At 42.1% G+C, this 20,611-nt stretch overlaps 1 protein-coding gene and 1 long non-coding RNA gene across 2 annotated transcripts in view; both read right to left on the bottom strand.

Annotated features, from left to right (window-relative positions):
* The window catches only part of LOC141076199 (uncharacterized), a 114,733-nt gene that overhangs the window by 92,858 nt on the left and 1,264 nt on the right, over positions 1–20,611 (bottom strand). The gene's annotated exons all lie outside the window — the stretch shown is intronic.
* On the bottom strand, positions 8,112–13,535 carry LOC141076201 (uncharacterized). The gene is made up of 2 exons (XM_073563558.1): positions 12,914–13,535; positions 8,112–9,669 (listed from the first exon to the last, which is right to left on the bottom strand). Exon 2 carries the CDS (start codon positions 9,518–9,520, stop codon positions 8,315–8,317), a length of 1,206 nt encoding a protein of 401 aa, XP_073419659.1. The 5' UTR covers positions 9,521–9,669; positions 12,914–13,535; the 3' UTR covers positions 8,112–8,314.

The raw sequence follows: 20,611 nt of genomic DNA, 5'->3' as shown, positions 1-20,611 counted from the left end.
CACCAACCCTCCGCGCAGCCCCCTAATCTCATCAGTAAGGATCATCAGCATTTGGGCAAAGGGCTGCATTGGGTCCATGGCTCAGCAGAACAAAAAAGTTAGGGTTGGTGATATTGCTCATTTCCAACCAAGACTGGTGAAGGAACTACAGAGAGCAGCTCAGGAGAGCTCTGGGTTAAAGTCTGGTGAAGGAAGGAATTACAGAGAGGTGTTCCTTGCAGCTCTGACAAAGCTTGGAGAAGTAGCAGCTATTCTTGAGGAAAGCTGCATTCTGGTGGTGGACTCTGTTGCTGGGAACAATAGCAACAGAGCAAAGCTAAGTGGTGTTTCCCTGTTTGTATTTTTCCCTGGTGTGTATTAGTACAGCGGTGGGGCCAGTGCCTGCACCACCCAGCTCCCTAGCAAGGGATAGGTGTAGGGTGTGCTAGGGAGACAGGAATTATGATCGGCGCCTGGTGCGGAACCGGCCTAGGGAACGTTAGGAGTGTGAGGGACACTGACTCAGGGGAGTGCAGGAGGTCTCCACGTCCCCGCTCCCTATTGCAGGGCCCACCATTGTAACTGTCTTCCCTTCCCCCGTGTCTTGTTGTTTTAGTTACCGGCCTCCAGGTTGTGTCACACAGGACAGTTACACGTGCCGTGTCTTGTTGTTTTAGTTACCGGCCTGCGGGTGGTGTCACATAGGACGGGTCCACGTGACAGCCTCCTGAGGTCTGATGTTTCTAGCTCTATCCCTGCATGTTCAGCTAAGTGAGAAACTGGGTCTGAGCAGAAAAAGTAAATTAATGTGCATGCAAAATGTAATTGCATATGAACACATGACCTTTACACAGAGAAAACCAAAAGCAAAACACAAAACAAATATCCTGGAATAAAAAAGTAAAAAAATATATTGCAAAAATTGCATGAAGGTAGTAATAATAGTAATAATAAGGGTATTTAGTTAACATAATTTTGATCAAAATAATGTAGAAGCCATCCCGCCATGTCACGGCAACCCTTGTGGGACAGTCCTAACTCTTGTATTTAAAACCTTTCCACTTGTCAAGTGACGTAAATGTGAACAAGGACAGAGGGACTGAACCACCAGTAATAGTATAGGCCAGACAGGATGGATTTTCCAACTCAGAAACAGGGCGGTCACACCCTTATATGCACAGAATGCACAATGAAACAAATGAGAAACTGGGTCTGAGCAGAAAAAGTAAATTAATGTGCATGCAAAATGTAATTGCATATGAACACATGACCTTTACACAGAGAAAACCAAAAGCAAAACACAAAACAAATATCCTGGAATAAAAAAGTAAAAAAATATATTGCAAAAATTGCATGAAGGTAGTAATAATAGTAATAATAAGGGTATTTAGTTAACATAATTTTGATCAAAATAATGTAGAAGCCATCCCGCCACGTCACGGCAACCCTTGTGGGACAGTCCTAACTCTTGTATTTAAAACCTTTCCACTTGTCAAGTGACGTAAATGTGAACAAGGACAGAGGGACTGAACCACCAGTAATAGTATAGGCCAGACAGGATGGATTTTCCAACTCAGAAACAGGGCGGTCACACCCTTATATGCACAGAATGCACAATGAAACAAATGAGAAACTGGGTCTGAGCAGAAAAAGTAAGCTAAGTGTTCATTTGCTATTCTGTTTGCATTTGATCTGGTTTTGTCTATCTCAGTTTTGTGCGGGTCAGCCAGCTCCGGCTGGGGCTGTGCTGAATCACCGTCCAAATGTTACTGCTTGTGCCAGTTTGTTTTTGTCCCTTATTAGATTGGCCTCTTTTTGCTCTGCTTTGAGAATATACCAGAGTGCTGATATAGTCGGCAAAGTCGTGTGACTTCAGTGTTTTTGCATCAGACGTGTTGGACTTTTTGTAGGGTTTTTTGCGTGATTGCAGACAGCGTCTTTCTTTTCCTGTCCTGTCTAGTCAGTGTGGGCCCCATCATTTGCTCAGTCTATTTTCCTGCCTGCGCTTGTGTTTTCATCTTGTCTCACTGACAATATATGTTTGGGGGCTATCTATTCCTTTGGGGTCAGCTCTGGGGCAGCTTAGATTTCACCTTTCTTGCTTTAGGCTTAGTTATCTCTCCGGCTGTGCCGAGGCATCTAGGATCATCGTAGGTACGCTGCACGGCTACTGCTAGTTGTGTAGATGGGATCAGGGGTCTACAATCTGCTTAGTTACCAACCTCTCTGGTTTTCTGTAGCTTAGCTTGGGCCTGCTCTCCTCCTCGGTGACCCAATCATATCACACCTCTATTGGATCTGAAAACTCTCTCCAGTCCAATAACTTGTATGTTATTAGTTTGGCCAGAATGGTGGGCCAAAAAGTGGCCTTTGCTCAAATCACTAGAAGCCAGATTGATACAGGAAAGATGTATATCTTAGCCATTAAAAGGTATCAACCACTGAGGACTCTCAATTCTGAATATTTTTCTTAGAAGCCAGATTGATAGTTGAAAAATGTTTTTGCACCCTACATCGCAACTCTTGAGATGTCTGGCCAACATAAAGATGTTGACAGGGGCAAATTAAAACGTATATCACACAAGCAGTTTGACAGTTGATGTATGATTTAAGCTTGTGTCTTGTACCATCAACCAGATTAGTGAAAAAATCCCTGGTGGAACTCATATGGGGACAGCTTCTGCACTTTTTGGTATTGATGAAGGGATATCATTGGCGATGCCTTTTCTATATTGTCATCAGCTATTGTTCCTGTCTATGGTTCACAGGCCCTTGTTGGCTTACATTATACACGTGGGGTCTTGGTTTTTTGTATGGTTTATTCCATGGCGGGACAGGTGATGTAGATTGGCTCATGGGGCTTAGGGGTCCTCATTGGCTCATGGGGACGCATACATGCATTTATTTCTTCATATGGATTCCTTGGGATAGACCAGGGTCATGGACAGATAACCAGAGAGGTAAGATACCAGGCTCAAAATTATGAGGTCCAGAATAAATGTTTGAATAATTTCTTATGTACTGATGTGTATTTTTGTAGCTATTTAAATGTATGAATATTTTTAACCATGTTAATTTTATGTATATTTTATTCTAATTGTTTAAATGAAAATAATTCTAAGCTCAAACTTCCCTGCGTGAGGAGCTCAATATATATCTGACTTGGTTTTAATTAGGTAGAAATATATCGATTGTAACCAGAACCTGGGAAATTTTGGGATATTACAGACCCGCTTTTTAGTTTGACATATGTTAAATCTACTGATCTCAAGGAACAACTGCCGATAATAATATATGCTATTCACCATAAATACTGGACGTGAAGCACCATGTATCTTATCAATGGTATCTAGTGGAGCAGAAGCTATCCTCCAGGAACAACAGACCAATATAGTATATGTCATGTACGCCATGTCTGTCATGTCCGTCATGTCTGTTTTGCCTCATGACCCCTGGAGCGGTGTGCACGCGCATCTCATGTCTGCTATCCTATATGTTCTCTAGAGCAGTGTGCACACTCACCTCATGTCTGTTGAGCTGCGGGATGCCTGCATTTCTGCTCTGCCTTCTGTGATCGTCTCGTCATGTCTAGAACCCCTGATCATGTGTCCTTCCTATGTTCCAGCAGAGGCTGGATCTGCAATCATCTCTGCATGTCTGGAATTCTGATCATGTGACCTGCCTAGGTTTCAGCGCTGGTTCTGCAATCATTCCTGCTTGTCTGGAATCCTGATCATGTGACTGCTCCCTGTGATCCTGGAGGACCTGAACTGGAAGTACTTCCCTGGTCCTGACTCGGAAGTGGAGGTGCTATGCCCTATATCAGACCGCTCCTTCCTATGCTCAGGGCCTGAGTATTGTGTTGCTTCCCTGCATGGCTGCTTGGTCTGCTGGGTCGCTCCCTCTATTCTGTGCCCGTGCACTCTGCCCTGTCGTGCATCTCTGCACACGCTCCGTGCTCGTACTCTGCCTCTTGTCTCGTGCCATGTCTTGTGTTGTCTCTCGTGCCATGTTTGTCCTTGCCTTGCTTTGCTTTGTAGTACTTCCGCTGTTCTCTGTCTTAGTCTGTTTTGCTATGTCTCGCCTTAGCTATTCTTTGACTTGTAGTCCTTCCTCTGTTCTCTGCCTTGCCTGTTTCGCTATGTCTGGCCTTTGCTATTCTGAGCCTTGTAGTACTTCTCATGTTTCTTCTTTCTGCCTGGTTTTCCGTACTCTGTCCTATGGTGCTCTCTTGGGCTTCGGCCTACGCTCCGCTCGCTCTGTCCTGGCTCTGTCTGTGCCTATGTTCCGCTCCGTGTTCCGTACCTTGTCTTGCCTTGTTTCTTGCCTTGTCCTTGTTTTGAACCCCGGCGTGGGTTCCCCTTGGCTGTCTCCTGTGCCGTGCTAAGTGCCTCGTGTTTGAGTACAGCCGTGTGCACTGGCCAGTGAGGCGTGCCTCCTGCGTGGCTCCTTGCACGTGTCCTGCCCTGAACTCTGGCGTGGCTCCTAGCACGCACCCTGCCTTGAACCCTAACCCTGGCGTGCCCTCTGCACGCGCAGGACTCTGCCTTGAACCCTGACCTTGGAGTGACTCTACACACGCACTGTCTTGTACCTTGTGCTTTGGCGTGTCTCTACACACGCACCCTGTCTCGTTTTGTGAACCCTGGCGTGTCCCCTACACACGCACCTTGCTTTGCACCTCACTTTGAACCCTGGCGTGTCCCCTACACACGCACCTTGCCTTGAACCCTGGTGTGTCCCCTACACATGCACCTTGCCTTGGACCTTGGCGTGTTCCCTAACATGCACCATGCCTGGATATCTGTCGTGCCTCCTTGCCTGAACCCTGGTTTGCCTGCCGGATGCCCGGAACCTGCCGATGGCTGCCAGAGATCATAAGCTGGATGACTGCGGCCTGATGTCCGGAGCAGTTCTCCGCAGCCTGATGCCTTGATCATGTCGATCGTTGCCAGCGGTCCGGAGTCCAATGCCATTGTGCCTTTACCTGTACCTAGGCGTGCCACCTGGCACGTACTATGCTATAGACCTTGGCGTGCCCACGCGCGCACCTTGCACGTTTTGCTTGTTTTCACATTTGCACTGAATGTGATCCTGAAGATCTTAATGAAGATACCTTGCACTTACCTCTTGTCTTGTCTTGTTTCCTGCTTGTCCCTGGTCGTCAGACACTCCCATAGTGTCCCCCTGAGCCGTCCGTCTGGTCCCAGCAGTCGTGGTGGCTCACCCCCTTGGTCTTGCCCCTGACACTCCCTGTGTGGTGGATTCTCATAAGGTAAGCTCGCCCTTGGTGGGTGGGTACCATGACCCAGAGGGTCCACTCAAAAAATGGGCTCAGCAGAAACTGAGTCCGTCACAGTATATAATTAATCTGCAGATAGTTTATCACTATAGTCGGATGGTAGATATACAGTATATATCTAGATGGCAAAAGATGGCTAGGGGGAAAGGGTGAGTATGGAAGATGGGGAATTGTGGCCAGGGAGAGAGCACAGTAGGTGCTCATCCGTACTGATTCTACTGGCAAGAATCTTCTTATTGGAGAGAAAGAAGGGGGAACTAAAATATATTTGATCATATATATTATATTTATAACTAATTTATAACTCACTTGCTGATTGTCTCTCTTAGGCCAGACACATCCACACAATCACAGGGAGTGAGTGTGTGAAGACAAAATAGTATTGTGACCCGGTCACTGCTTCACATAGAGTCTTCATTGCTAGTGCATAAATCAAGAAGCAGGAGAACGTGGCAAACCCCACAATGTCCACATACCAAAGAGGCATACACAGACAAGACAGGTCTATAAAGATGATTACATTACCCAGAGGCGCTCTTTTAAGCACGTTTCGCTTGTAATGCTTCCTCAGAAACCCCATTTTGTTGTGAATGAAATTTATTGGTTATTTTAAATGTTTGTGGAAATACAAAAACTGAAAAGTGGGGCATGCAATATTATTCGGCCCCTATAACTTAATACTTTGCTGCGCCACCTTTTGCTGTGATTACAGCTGCAAGTCGCTTGGGGTATGTCTCTATCAGTTTTGTACATCGAGAGACTGAAATTCTTGCCCATTCTTCCTTGGCAAACAGCTCGAGCTCAATGAGGTTGGATGGAGATCGTTTGTGAACAGCAAGCAGTTTTCAGCTCTTTCCACAGATTCTCGATTGGATTCAAGTCTGGACTTTGACTTGACCATTCTAACACCTGTCTGGATATGTTTATTTGTGAACCATTCCATTGTATATTTTGCTTTATGTTTGCAATCATTGTCTTGTTGGAAGACAAATCTCCGTCCCAGTCTCAGATCTTTTGGAGACTCCAACAGGTTTTCTTCAAGAATGGTCCTGTAGTTAGGCTCCATCCATGTTCCCATCAATTTTAACCAGCTTCCCTGTCCCTGCTAAAGAAAAGCAGGCCAAAACCATGATGCTGCCACCACCATGTTTGACAGTGGGGATGGTGTGTTCAGGGTGATGAGCTGTGTTGCCTTTACACCAAACATATCGTTTGGCATTGTTGCCAAAAAGTTTGATTTTGGTTTCATCTGACCAGAGCACCTTCTTCCACATGTTTGGTGTGTCTCCCAGGTGGCTTGTTGCAAACTTTAAATGACACTTTTTATGGATATCTTTGAGAAATGGCTTTCTTCTTGCCACTCTTCCATAAAGGCCAGATTTGTGCAGTGTACGACTGATTGTTGTCCTATGGACAGACTGTCCCACCTCAGCTGTAGATCTCTGCAGTTCATCCAGAGTGATCATGGGCCTCTTGGCTGCATCTGTGATCAGTCTTCTCCTTGTTTGAGATGAAAGTTTAGAGGGACCGCTGGGTCTTGGTAGATTTGCAGTGGTATGATACTCCTTCCATTTCAATATGTGCTCCTTGGGATGTTTAAAGTTTTGGAAATCATTTTGTATCCAAATCCAGCTGTAAACTTCTCCACAACAGTATCACAGACCTGCCTGTTGTGTTCCATGGTCTTCATGATGCTCTCTGTGCTTCAAACAGAATCGTGAGACTATCACAGAGCAGGTGCATTTATACGGAGACTTGATTACACACAGGTGGATTATATTTATCATCATTAGTCTTTTAGGACAACATTGGATCATTCAGAGATCCACAATGAACTTCTGAAGTGAGTTTGCTGCACTGAAAGTAAAGGGGCCAAATAATTTTGCACGTCCCACTTTACAGTTTTTGAATTTCCACAAAAATTTAAAATAACCAATAAATTTCGGTCAACTTCACAATTGTGTCCCACTTGTTGTTGATTCTCCACCAAAAATTTACATTTGGTATCTTTATGTTTGAAGCATGATATGTGGGAAAAGGTTGAAAAGTTCCAGGGAGCTGAATACTTTCGCGAGACACTGTAATTGTTATACTTCTTCCATATGGTCTTTCCACTTACAATTATATATATGTAAAGGATTTATCTAAACTATACTTTGGGACAGATTTAGATACGTTTTATATACATACCTGATGATTTCTCTCTGCATAATCTCTTCTTTTTACATTTTTTTATGTGTTTTGTTGAAATAAATATTTATTTCATACTGACATTCTGTTTATGGGAGTAACGCTTGTAGGCTATGTTGTTGATTTCTACTTCTGAATATATGGAGGACCTCATTTGGGCTTTTTATATATATGGTTAGACAAACAAACTACATAGAGCGGCAAAAGGTGTATACATGATAACCTCATACTGCAGGGAAGACATGTATTCTAGAATACTAAAGAAAGTGATAACACAAAATGACAATATTTTGGAGTATTTCACCAAACTCCGTTACAATCAACAAATCCCCATGTCCCTTTTATCTAATGTCCTTACTCACATAACTCTTCACATATTGACTACTGTATTGTCCTCATCACAGACACTACTTACTACAGTATGACACCATTATTTACTCTCACAATGCCCTGCAGCTACTCCTATTAACTTTTGTGTATGCCAACCATACCTGCTAATGGCTCTGATGTCATTTTATGTCTCCATTCTGGCTAGAGCTCCCATAAGGTCATCTCATTAGCTGCAAAGTTAGTTAGCGAATGTTTTTCCAAGATGGCAGCTCAGCCCGACATGGCTGTTCAATATATTTAGTACTGATCATTCTCGCACAATGAGTGTTTTTATTGTAACATGGCCAAACATGAGGAATAACAAGGGGTTGTCCTAGTAGTGGTCAAAACCTTTAAGAAGATACAATTTTGAGTTAAAATATTTCCAACATTTTGAACATGAAAAAAGCTTCTCCCCGTATGACTTCCCTGATATTTTTTAGGAGTTGATTTCGGTAGAAAACATTTCCCACATTAAGAATATGATACAGGATTCTCCCCTGTGTGAGTTTTTTGGTGACTAAGAAGAGATGATTTCTTCACAAAACATTTCCCACATTCTGAACAGGAAAAAGGCTTCTCCCCTGTGTGAGTTCTTTGGTGCTTAAACAAATATGATTTACAGTTAAAACATTTCCCACATTCTGAGCAGGAAAAAGGCTTCTCCCCTGTGTGAGTTCTATGGTGATGAACTAAACCTGATTTCTGATTAAAACATTTCCCACATTCAGAACAGGCAAAAGGCTTCTCCTCTGTATGAGTTCTATGGTGAGTAACCAAATCTGATTTCTGATTAAAACATTTCCCACATTCTGAACAGGGAAAAGGCTTCTCCCCTGTGTGAGTTCTCTGGTGACTAACAAGATGACATTTCTGGTTAAAACATTTCCCACATTCTGAACATGAAAAACGTTTCTCCCCTGTGTGAGTTCTTTGGTGCTTAACACAATCTGATTTATTGCTAAAACATTTCCCACATTCTGAACAGGAAAAAGGCTTCTCCCCCGTGTGAGTTCTCTGGTGATTAACACAATCTGATTTATTGCTAAAACATTTCCCACATTCTGAACAGGAAAATGGCTTCTCCCCTGTGTGAGTTCTCTGGTGATTAACACAATCTGATTTACTGCTAAAACATTTCCCACATTCTGAACAGGAAAAAGGCTTCTCCCCTGTGTGAGTTCTGTGGTGCCTAACCAAATCTGATTTCTGCCTAAAACATTTCCCACATTCTGAACATGAATATGGCTTCATTCCTGTATGAATTCTCTTATGTGTAACAAGATATGAATTCTGAGTAAAACATTTCCCACATTCTGAACAGGAAAAAGGTTTCTCCCCTGTGTGAGTTCTCTGGTGCTTAACACAATTTGATTTCTGGCTAAAACCTTTCCCACATTCTGAACATGAATATGGCTTCTCTGCTGTGTGAATTCTCTCATGTGTAACAAGATGTGAATTCTGAGTAAAACATTTCCTACATTCTGAACAGGAAAATCTATTCTCTGTTATGTGAATTTTTTCATGTTTAAGAAAAGTCTTTTCAAGATAACTATTTCCATATTCTGAATATGAAAATGGCTCCTTTCCTTTAGAATCAATTAATTTTTCAATGCTTATATCGTGACTTTGATTTTCCTTAGTAGTTGGTAATGAGCCTAAAGATGGGACCTGTTTCATAGGATCAGATGACAGATCTTGGCTATGAAGGGATGATGGTATATCTGGAGTAATGGCATTAACTTCAATTGGATCCTGTGAGATCTCAAGATAATCACATTTAAAAATAGAAGATGTCAGCGTTCCCTCTGACCTCCTGGTGCAGTCATCTGCTAAAAATAAAACCAATTAATAATTTTGAATAAAATATCCTCAAATTTTATACTTTTGGACATTTCTACTTAAGGCCTCTTTCACACTTCCGTTTTTTACGATCAGTCACAATCCGCCAGGTTTTTAAAAAAAACGGATCCTCAATTTTTTTTTGAGGATCCGTTTTTTTCCCATTGACTTGCATTAATGGCGGATTGTGACGGATTGCTATCCGTTGCATCCGTTTTTTGTGAGGATCCGCCAAAAGTTGCTGTCCGTCACCATCCTCAAAGATTTCAAAACGGAGCTTGTAACGTTTTTTTCTCTGGCGGATCCTCCAGACACTCATTTAACCCGAAATTCTTTCTGGGTGCCGGACAAAATAAAAAAAAAAAAATTCTCTCTCTCTCTCTCTCTCTCTCTCCCCCCCCCCCCCCGGCCAGCGATTCCTTTAAATTTCTTCATTTTCAGGATCCATCTGAAAACGGATCCTGTGCCATCCGTTCACATCAGTTGAGAACGGATCCGCTTGTCCGCCTTTTTGGCGGATTATAACTGATGCAAAAAACTGAAGTGTGAAAGAGGCCTAAGTTGTCCATAAAAGATACAAGCTTTTTAAAAATATTAAATTATTCACCAAGACAATGAAAGTTCACAGTCTAATCGAAAGCCTCATAGCATGAACCAGTGCATCATGGTGTTCAATGGTTTGTTCATTCTGCTTCCCAAACATGGAATAAAAAGCCACCAAACAATGTTATATAGGCGAAAATTATACCAATAAAACTTCTACTCATCTCACGGAAACACAAGACACCACTAAGGTCCATCATCTGTCAGAGGAAAACCAAAAGGTTTCCACAATATTTGTGGCTCAAAAGCTCTTGAAAAGCAACATGGCTTCCATAAACCGATCCAGCAATATCCGCTCTCCCAAAGTCAAATATCCACTCTCTTCTGAGCCTTGTAGTGCGCCCAAACCATATTTAGCATCCATATATGTGGCATTACTATAGTGAGAAGAATCCACTTAATTTACGGTGTGTGTCTCCTGGAGCACAATCTGGGCATTATGTGTTGGGTAATAAAATGGCAAATTGCAATTTTCATGTTGCAACATCCAATGTGAGCAAATTTCCGTAAAGTGTCACTACTCCCATAGAATAATTCACTGAGGGTTATAATTTCCATAATGGAGCCACTTTATGGGGATTTCTACTGCTTTAGTTTCCTGTAATTGTGTTATATTAGGGCATCTGCAGATGGTGTGTCCCCTCTCCACTGGAATCTGCTCCTGCGATGTTTGATTCCATCACCAAGCAGCGCCTTATTTATTGTGCAGGCGTTGCTGGTAATAGAAGAGACGTCAAAACCAGAAGCTCTGGGTGGCGCTGGCTCTGTCCAGCCGCTATGATTAGGGTGCCTGAGACCAGTAGTTTCATCCAGCCTGGCAGTATGGGTTTGTGTGCTGTCCAGCAATCTGGTAGCAATCTGCTACCTGCTTAAGCCAATTAGAAAGCACCAAACCCTACTAAAGCTTGAAGCCTATTCCCGGAATCTGCCAGATACCGCCTTGTTCTCCTCTGGTTCAGTCCTCTGTGCTCAGCTGGTGTATTTGTTTCCTGGTGTAATCCCAGCCCGCTTACTGACTACACTTGTGTCTTCTGAATTTGTACTTTCTCTGCCCTCCTGGTTATGACCAACTACCTGACTATTCTTCTTGCCATCTCACTCCACAGAGTAGCGGGTAACACCATGGCCCAAGCCTAGGGGTCTCTGTAAGTCCAGATCCATGAAGAGGGGTTAAAGGATGATGAGCAAGGCAATCACTGGGATCTGGAAAATAGAGTAGATAGAGCCAAGCCTTCTCGTGGTGGCCATCTTTTCATCTGACAGGTGATCACTAACAGTGCTCCCAATACATCGTGTCTGCAAACTATTCCATCAAGATCTGTGTACGAATAGCTAAATGGCGCTCCTTCCTTTCTTAACCCTACCATGTGCCCAGAAAGTAGTGTACAACCATATATAGGGTATTGTTGGATTCAAGAGACATTGGGAAATAATTTGAAAGGTCCATTTGTTTCCTATTATCCTGGTGAAAACTCTCTGGGTAATTAGAGGATGGGGCTCGGTGGCTCTTGGCAATCTAAACTATCGTGAGGGCCAATATTTTCTGTCAGATGAGTTTCAAGAAGAAAGATTAGATATTCATAGAGAACTTTTTATAATAGTGCAGAGCTGAGGTGTCTTAAATTTAGATCTCAGGCATTTGGCAGAGGTAATGGAGACCTTATTTTAAAGGCTACCAGGTAGTTGCAGACTCACGTAAGTGAGGCAGGCCGATCCCACCATCATCAGACTACCATACAAAATGAACCTGTACAAAAAGAACTAGAATAAAAAAAATGTTACCGTATTTTTGGATTATAAAATGCACCCCAAATGTTGAGGAGAAAAATAGGAAAAAATTTGTTTTAATTAAAATTGTGGTGCTTCTTATAATCCATGCGTCTTATTGCTGTGGTGAAGCGGGGTCCCAGGGTAGTTGCTGGAGGAAGCAGGGGTGGGGTGATGCTGCAGACCACAGGGTGGGATGGGGGGGTGTCCGATGTGCAGTGCACCGCTGCGAGTGTTTTGTGCTGCTGGGGTGCCTGGCACTGTTGCCCGGGGCTTCCGCTGCTGCCCACAATGGCCGCCTCTGCTGCTGCTGCCCGGGGTGTCCGCCGACATTTCTTGAAAGGCCGGACCCCCCGCATGTCCTTGGTTTCCTCCTGTGTGGAGGACTGTGAACATGGCTGCCGGGGGGCGGCGCATGCACAGATGGAGATCTCGGTATCAAGATCTTGGGATATGAGATTTCAGCCCTGAAATTAGATCTCAGGATTCTAGGAAGCCAACAGCATCATTACTCTCCACTTTCTCTTACAGGCCCAGCATACGATTTTTCTTCAAGTGATTTTCTATCTTGTCAGCACATTCTACGTACGCTGTCATTTGGCTTTATAGTTTACAGATCTGGGCAGGAAACAACATCTCCTAATCCCAGGGGGTAGGTGGATCCTCCAGGTTGTAAGTTCTATAGAAAAGGGCTTTCAATGCCCAAAGTCATTTGAACAGTTTTGGGTGGAGGAGAATGTTGTGGTCTAGAGGCAAATGGTGATCATAGTAATACGGCCGGACTACACCACCGATAAAGCAGCCACAGCCGGTGACTGAGAGGAATCTGTGACTTCTCTGCATTCAGTGGTTACTACTCACCTGGGTAGTCATATGTGGGAATCTCCTCTTTACACCACTCATCACCCCTCACATATGTCTCTGTAGTATTAATATGGGTCAGAACTTCACCCTGAAACAAATATTGTAAAAGTCACAGACAGATGGAGAGTTACATCTATGAACAGTTCTAATCCTGCCATCTCCACCGTTCTCATTACACAAGTTGTTGGGATAGGTTTGGTGCAATAACTCCATTCCTGTCTATTAGTGTTTAACTGCTAAATTTGTATGCTGTTTATACTGTAGAGTTTAAAAAAATCTCCCAGAGGCTCACACAGGAATAGCATGTGACTGTACTTCATGTTTTCCTGCTGAGTCTGAGTATGAGAGAAGCAGCCTGTTGTAGATGCTGCACAGATAGAGATACACAAATGATTTATCCCTTTTCTATTAAGCTTATCATATATTGTTCCTGAATAAACAAGTTCTGTTGTCACATGCTTGGAGAGAATCGTGAGTAATCCGCCAACAGGTTATGGGCCCAGAGTGACATAGAACCCCAGAGTAACACAGCAACTATAGCCCAAAGCAAAAGCAGCACAGAGCAATAGAGAAGATGTCCACTAGCAGCAATCCTGTCAATTTGTCAGTGCCAAGCCTCACTAATCAGAACTACCAGTCCTGGAAATTCAAGGGGAAGATGCTGCTCATAAGAGAAGGTACGTGGAAGTGCACTCTGGATCAAGTGCCTCATCCATTACCAGATGATTGGCTAGAGAAGGATCAGAAAGCACAAAGCTCAGTGTAGATGATAATCAGATTGTGCATATATGCAAGTGTGCAACTGCAAGAGAGATGTGGGATGAGTTACAGAAAGTGCATGAAAGATCAAATCTCAGCAATAAGCTTTATCTCAAGATAAAGCTGTATCAATCTAAGCTAAGTGATAAAAAATGGCAAGAAAAAAACGATCTTCAGTCCATATAATGTAGAAATATTAATTTTTATTAGTATCACAGGTTAAAAAACAATTAAAAATCAATGTCAGATACATTCCCCATGAAATCAGTATACTTATATAAGGGCGCAAATGTCCAATTCCACATAAAAAATAAAAGTGATATGGATGAATACAAAAATGAATTTAAAAAATGAATAAAAAAGTGCCCCCTGACGAAGACAGCGTGCCGAAACGCGCATTGGGGAGGGCGTTTGTTCAGGAGACCAGGAGTCCTTATCTTGTAAGTTTCTTTTTTGACATCTATTATACCTATATAATTTTTCTGTATTTACGTACTCCATGGTCACACATTATAGTATGTGGTTCCCCCTATACCCGGTGGTGTCTTTTGCACATTTCACTTTAGATTTGGTTTCACTCAATGTTTATCTAAATACACACACCGTTTTTTATAATACTTCACCAACACTTGTTGCTCACATAATTTGTAGACTTTACGGTACACCTTTTTATATGCACTTTTTTATATTCTTTACACTTTTTTATTCATTTTTGTATTCAACCATATCACTTTTATTTTTATATGTGCAATTGGACATTTGCGCCCTTATATAAGTATACTGATATCATGGAGAATGTATCTGACATTGATTTTTAATTGTTTTTTAACCTGTGATACTAATAAAAATTAATATTTCTACATTATATGAACTGAATATCATTTTTTTTCCTTGGTTTTTTTTTGTAGTTTGTTTTCCAATTGTCCAGTAGTTTACAAGTGTCCATTTTTTCGGTGAGCACTTTACAATTGACACTTATAATATCATAGTGCACTGATATTGGGTCACTTTTTCCTCTGTTTGTATTTGTATAAGCTAAGTGATGGACAGAATATGCAGGACTATATAAGAAACATCCAAGAGATTGTGGATCGTCTCAGGGGTTTTGGAGAAGAAATGCTGCTGCATTTCTATTAAGTGGTCTTCCAGAGAGTTATGACACACTCGTGACTGCACTAGATGCACGGCCAGATGATGAGCTGACACTAGAGTATGTTAAAGGCAAACTTGTGGATGAATTCAAGAGAAAGACACAGCATGTAAGCAGCAGTAATGAATCCAGAGCAGAAACAACATTAAAGACACAGGATTTCCCTAACTATAAGAGCAATCTAAGAGAAACTCGTGACTGTTTTGTCTGTAAAAAGCCCGGACACCTTAAAGTGATCTGCTACCTTGGATCAAATCCTTATAAAACAGAGAGGAAATGGTTGAGGAGGTAAAAGCGGCTGGGACCCTAGGAGGTAGCGATCATGCTATTTTAGAATTTTGAATAACTAGAGGAGGAAAGACCTGTGAAGACTCAGAAGTCAAGGTTAGATTTAAGAAAGGCAGATTTTGAGGGATTCAGAGAGAGAATTGGAGGGATCCAATGGCTGGATATCCTTAAGGACAAAAATGTCCAGGAAGGATGGGAAATCTTGAAAAATGAAATTCTCAAAGCACAATTGTTGACAATTCCGAAAAGAGTGAAGAATAGGAAGCATTTAGGGAAACCAGGATTGTGGAACACAGAACTTAAGCACATGCTAAAAAGGAAGAAACAAATGTTTATAAAATGGAAAGAGGGAGGCATATCTAAAGAAGAATATAATGCTGTCTGCAGAACTTGCAGGGCACAAATCAGATTATTGACGCTGACAATGAATTGATGCTTGCAAGAGACATCAAAAGCAATAATAAAGGATTTTGGGGATATGTCAAAAGTAAAAGAAAAGTCAAAGATGCTGTAGGATTTTTACAGGATGAAAATGATGAAATCGTAAAACAGGATGTTGAGAAGGCCGAACTTTTAAATTCCTACTTTGCATCTATTTTCTCTCAGAATGGAAATGTCATATCAACTGATCTTCACTGTCCTATTAAGGGAATAGAAGAATCCAGGATATCTATAAACAGAAAGATAGTGAGGAAACACTTAGCTAACCTAAATGTATTCAAGTCTCCAGGTCCAGATGAATTTCACCCGAGAGTACTAAAGGAGATAGTAGAAGAAATTTTTGAACCCCTCTCCATAATCTTTGAAAATTCTTGGAGAACAGGAGAAGTCCCAGAAGACTGGAGAAGAGCAAATGTTGTTCCTATCTTCAAAAAGGGGAAGAAGGTGGGCGCAGGCAACTATAGGCCGGTGAGTCTGACTTCTATACCAGGAAAGAGCTTTGAACAAATCATTAAACAACATGTATGTAAGTACCTGGATAAGAATGAAGTGATTAAACAGAGTCAGCATGGGTTTGTAACTAATAAGTCATGTCAGACTAACTTAATTTCCTTCTATGACAGAATCACTGATTGGGTGGATCAGGGAAATGCTGTATAGTATATCTTGACTTCAGCAAAGCATTTGACAAAGTATCTCACACAATCCTTATTGAAAAAATGGCTAAGAATGGAATGGACAAGGCAACTGTTAGGAGGATTCATAAGACCTCATCTGGAATATTGTGTCCAGTTTTGGGCACCACATTTTAAAAAAGACATCAACAAATTGGAGCAAGTTCAGAAAAGAGCGAACAGAATGGTGACCGGTCTGCAAACCCTGTCTTATGAGGAAAGATTGCAGGATTTGGGAATGTTTAGCTTGCAGAAGAGAAGACTGAGAGGAGACTTAATAGCCGTCTACAAATATCTAAAGGGCTGTCACATTGTAGAAGGGTCATCTTTGTTCTCATTTGCAAAAGGAAAGACTAGAAGCAATGGGATGAAACTGAATGGTAGGAGACACAGATTAGATATTAGAAAAATCTTTTTGACAGTTAGAGTGATCAATGAGTGGAACAGGCTGCCATGAGAGATGGTGAGTTCTCCTTCAATAGAAGTCTTCAAAACAGAGGCTGGACAGACATCTGTCTGGGATGATTTAGTGAATCCTGCTTTAAGCAGGGGGTTGGACCAGATGGCCCAGGAGGTCCCTTCCAACTCTATGATTCTATGAAGTAGACTGCAGAATTTGGAAAGCAAGAATGAGTTAGCTTAAAAGGCAGAACAGTGATCAAAGGGTTAAAACAGCTGTAAAGGAAGATTCTGCATGTCCTGAAGCTGCATTTAATGTCAGAACAAGCCCTTCTGCAAAGTGTATACGGTGTATAAATTCTTGTGCAAGCAGCAATATGACAAATAATAAGGATTTCTTCACTGACCTTAATGAAAGCAAGTCAGAAAAGGTCATCTTAGCTAATGGTCACTATGACTTCAGAAGGAGTAGGATACTGCTACCTCCACTGTCCATATTCCTCAGCACAAAGCAGAAAGATCCCAATAAAGGTAAAATGCTGCTGCAGTGCAGTAGCATGCAATCTCCACCAGTGGGTGCTGGTGAGGGAAAAAAGGTTGCAATCACAGCCTAGCTCCACAGTGCAGCAGCACAGGTGCCACTAGGTGGTGAAAGAGTGGTTAGACAAGCCGGATCGTTAATGGACAGGAAACGCAGTACCAGAGGAAATAGCATTACATGTGGTCAGATATAAGCCAGAGAAGACGGAGATGGTCGGGAGCAGAGATGCCAGAGACATGAGACAGTCAAACAGGTTAAAGATCAAGCCGGGTCAGTTACCAAGGGGTCACAGCACAGGGAACAAACACTAAGATGAGCAAGTTAACAGGAGTGGGCAGACACGGGAACTCAGTAAACAGGCAGGGGACAAATCAGGATGTAACGGGGTCAGCCGCTCAAGCCAGGGGCAGGAACTATAACTGATGCTGCATGCAGGCAGCAGCAGACTGAAATAGCCAAACAGATCCCAAAACAAGGCAGAGAAAGTTAATCCTCGCATGACCAGGCCGAGGAGTGAATAACAAGAAACAAACCCCGACCTGAATCATGGCAAAAGCATGTTCTCTATGTTCCCAGCCTTGAAAGCAATCTTCTGTCAGTAAAGAAGCTCATGCAAAAGGGGAATGTAGTTACTTTTAGAGATAACAGCTGCATCATCTAAAAGAAGGGTCACACTCTTGCAGTAGGAAAAATCCAACATGAACTTTATCAGCTAAAATGCAAAGAATGAATGTACAGTACTAGACAAGATCTGCATAAGAACTGTATCCATGTACGGCACAGACGTCTTTTTGGCACAGAAACCCAGAAGCAGTAAGGAAGCTAGCAAATCTTGCAAATGGTATTGAAATCAACCAGTGTAGTCAAATGATGAAGTGCACTAGCTGTCTTACAGGGAAAATGTCCAGAAAATCCTTTCCTAAAATAAGCACCACTAGATCTGCACAGCCTCTGGATCTGATACATACAGATGTATGTGGTCCAATGAGTGTTCAAACTCCTCGCAAGATGAGATATTTTCTCACATTTATTGATGACTACTCCAGATATACAGTCACCTACCTGCTTCTCAGTAAGGATGAAGTTCCACAGAAACTTGAAGAATATCTTGCTGTAGTGTTTAACAAATTTGGAAGAATGCCAAAAGCCGTGCGTGCAGATAATGGAACCGAATATACAAGTGGTAAGGTGCAAACCATTTTAAAAAAGGATGGAATCGAGTTCCAGACAACCATTCCATACAACTCAGAACATAAAGGCATTGCATTGAGAAAAAACCGTACTCTCTGTGAAAGTGGAAGAAGTATGTTGTTTGATGCGAATCTACCTACAACGTATTGGATAGAAGCCATCATGACAGCTTGCCATCTTCAGAACAGAGTGCCAGGTAAAGCCACAAATAAAACTCCATATGAGCTATGGGACTGCGAGAAGCCTAACCTGAAGCACCTCAGGATATTTGGAAGCAAAACATTTGTGTATGTTTCCAAAGAAAAACATTCCAAGTGGGAATCACACGCAAAGCAAGGAGTCCTGGTGGGCTATAGCGAAACTCAAAAGGGATACAGAATCCTACACCCAGAGACCAACACAGCAACAATCAGCAGAGATGTAGTGATTGATGAAAACTCTGTAAAGCTCAAATTCCATGAAGTTACACCCGATATTCAACCTGAGAAGCAAGAACAAGAATCTGTCACCAAACCCAGATGCCGAAAAGATAAGCTCTGAAGCCACCAAGGAAGACACAGAAAAACCAAGTCAACCTCCAGTCAGGAGATCAGAAAGGCCAAACAAAGGTATCCCAGCTAGATGACTTTCTTATATGATCAGAACACTTCCTGAACCAGAGCTAAAGTCATGGCAACAGATGTAAAAACTGCCTGTCCACGAGAAGCAGAAGTGGATAAATGCTGCTAATGAAGAGATGGAGTCCCTTCACCAACTCCAGACATGGGAGCTTACTGAGCTACCACAAGGAAAAAGAGCTATCGGATGTAAGTGGGTCTTCAAAAACAAATATGACTGTAATATGAAGGTAACGTTCACTGGTTTAAGGCAAGATTGGTCGCAAAAGTATGGTGAAGATCATGATGCTACATTTTCTGCAGTTGTGAAGCAAACCATATTCAGAACTTTAATGTCCGTAGCTGCAGTTCAACAGATGACAGTGAGACATTTTGACATCAAAACAGCCTTCCTACATGGTGACATTGATAAATCCACCTGAGGAAGGCAGCGATCCGCTGCCGAAACGCGTAGTGGTCTAATAAAAGGCTGTTCACTATCTACTTATTGCAGTGTGCTCTATTGCCATAGCGCTAATCAAATTGACCACATAACATTTTTTCAAAAAAAAAAAAATACATGGTGACATTGAAGAAGAGTTGTACATGAGCCAACCCAAGGGGTTTATTAAAAAGGGTGAAGAATTCCTTGCCTGAGGAGGTGGTGATGGTAAACTCAGTCGAGGGGTTCAAGAGAGGCCTGGATGTCTTCCTGGAGAGTAACAATATTGTATCTTACAGTTATTAGGTTCTTTAGAAGGACGTAGATCTGGGGATTTATTCTGATGGAATATAGGCTGAACTGGATGGACACATGGCTTTTTTCGGCCTAACTATGTTATTATGTTTAAGAGCACCTTGTTTGTAAAATGCAAAAATCTCTCTATGGACTTAAGCAGTCGGCAAGAGCTTGGAACTCGAATATGAACAAAGTCTTGATGGATGAAGGATTTAAAAGATCTCAAGCTGATCCATGTTTGCATACGAAAAATGTAGCGAAGGAGTGGATGTATCTTCTCCTATATGTAGACGATGTAATCATGTCTCATCAAGATGAAAAAGAAATTGCAAAGCTAGGTGAAATTCTCAACCAGCACTTTGAGACTAAGGACCTTGGAAAACTGACATATTTGGGAATCCAAATCCATAGAGAGGAAGATGGGAGTTTTCTTCTCAACCAAAGCTCTAAAATTTCCACAATCCTAAACCAGTTTGGAACGTCAGAAGCCAAAGGCTGAGAGTTACAGACAAGCAGTGGGGGCGCTTCTGTACATAGCAACCACTACTCGTCCGGATATCACAGCCACAGTCGGAATTCTGTCGACGTGTAAGCAAGCCACGCCAAAGAGAGTGGAATGCAATTAAGAGAATTCTTCAACATCTTAAAGAAACTCAAAGGTTAAATGTTAAGATATTTGCGTCAGGAGATCTCACACTCAGAGGTTATGTAGATGCAGATTGGGCTGGAGATTCAAGTGATCGAAAGTCAACAAGTGGATACTGGTTCAAGTTAGGAGAAAATTAAATTTCTTAGTTGGAAGTCCAGCAGAAAACATGTGTCATTCGCATTATCTTCAACAGAAGCAGAATATATATCTGCTGCTTATGCTTATGTAATTTGGTTGAACCAATTTTAGAAGATTTCGGCAAGCCATT

Source organism: Dendrobates tinctorius, unplaced genomic scaffold, assembly GCF_039654945.1.
Source record: "Dendrobates tinctorius isolate UK_male_01 unplaced genomic scaffold, ASM3965494v1 ptg000395l, whole genome shotgun sequence".
Taxonomy (NCBI): Eukaryota; Metazoa; Chordata; class Amphibia; order Anura; family Dendrobatidae; genus Dendrobates; species Dendrobates tinctorius.
This window is presented reverse-complemented; position numbering and strand designations above follow the sequence as displayed.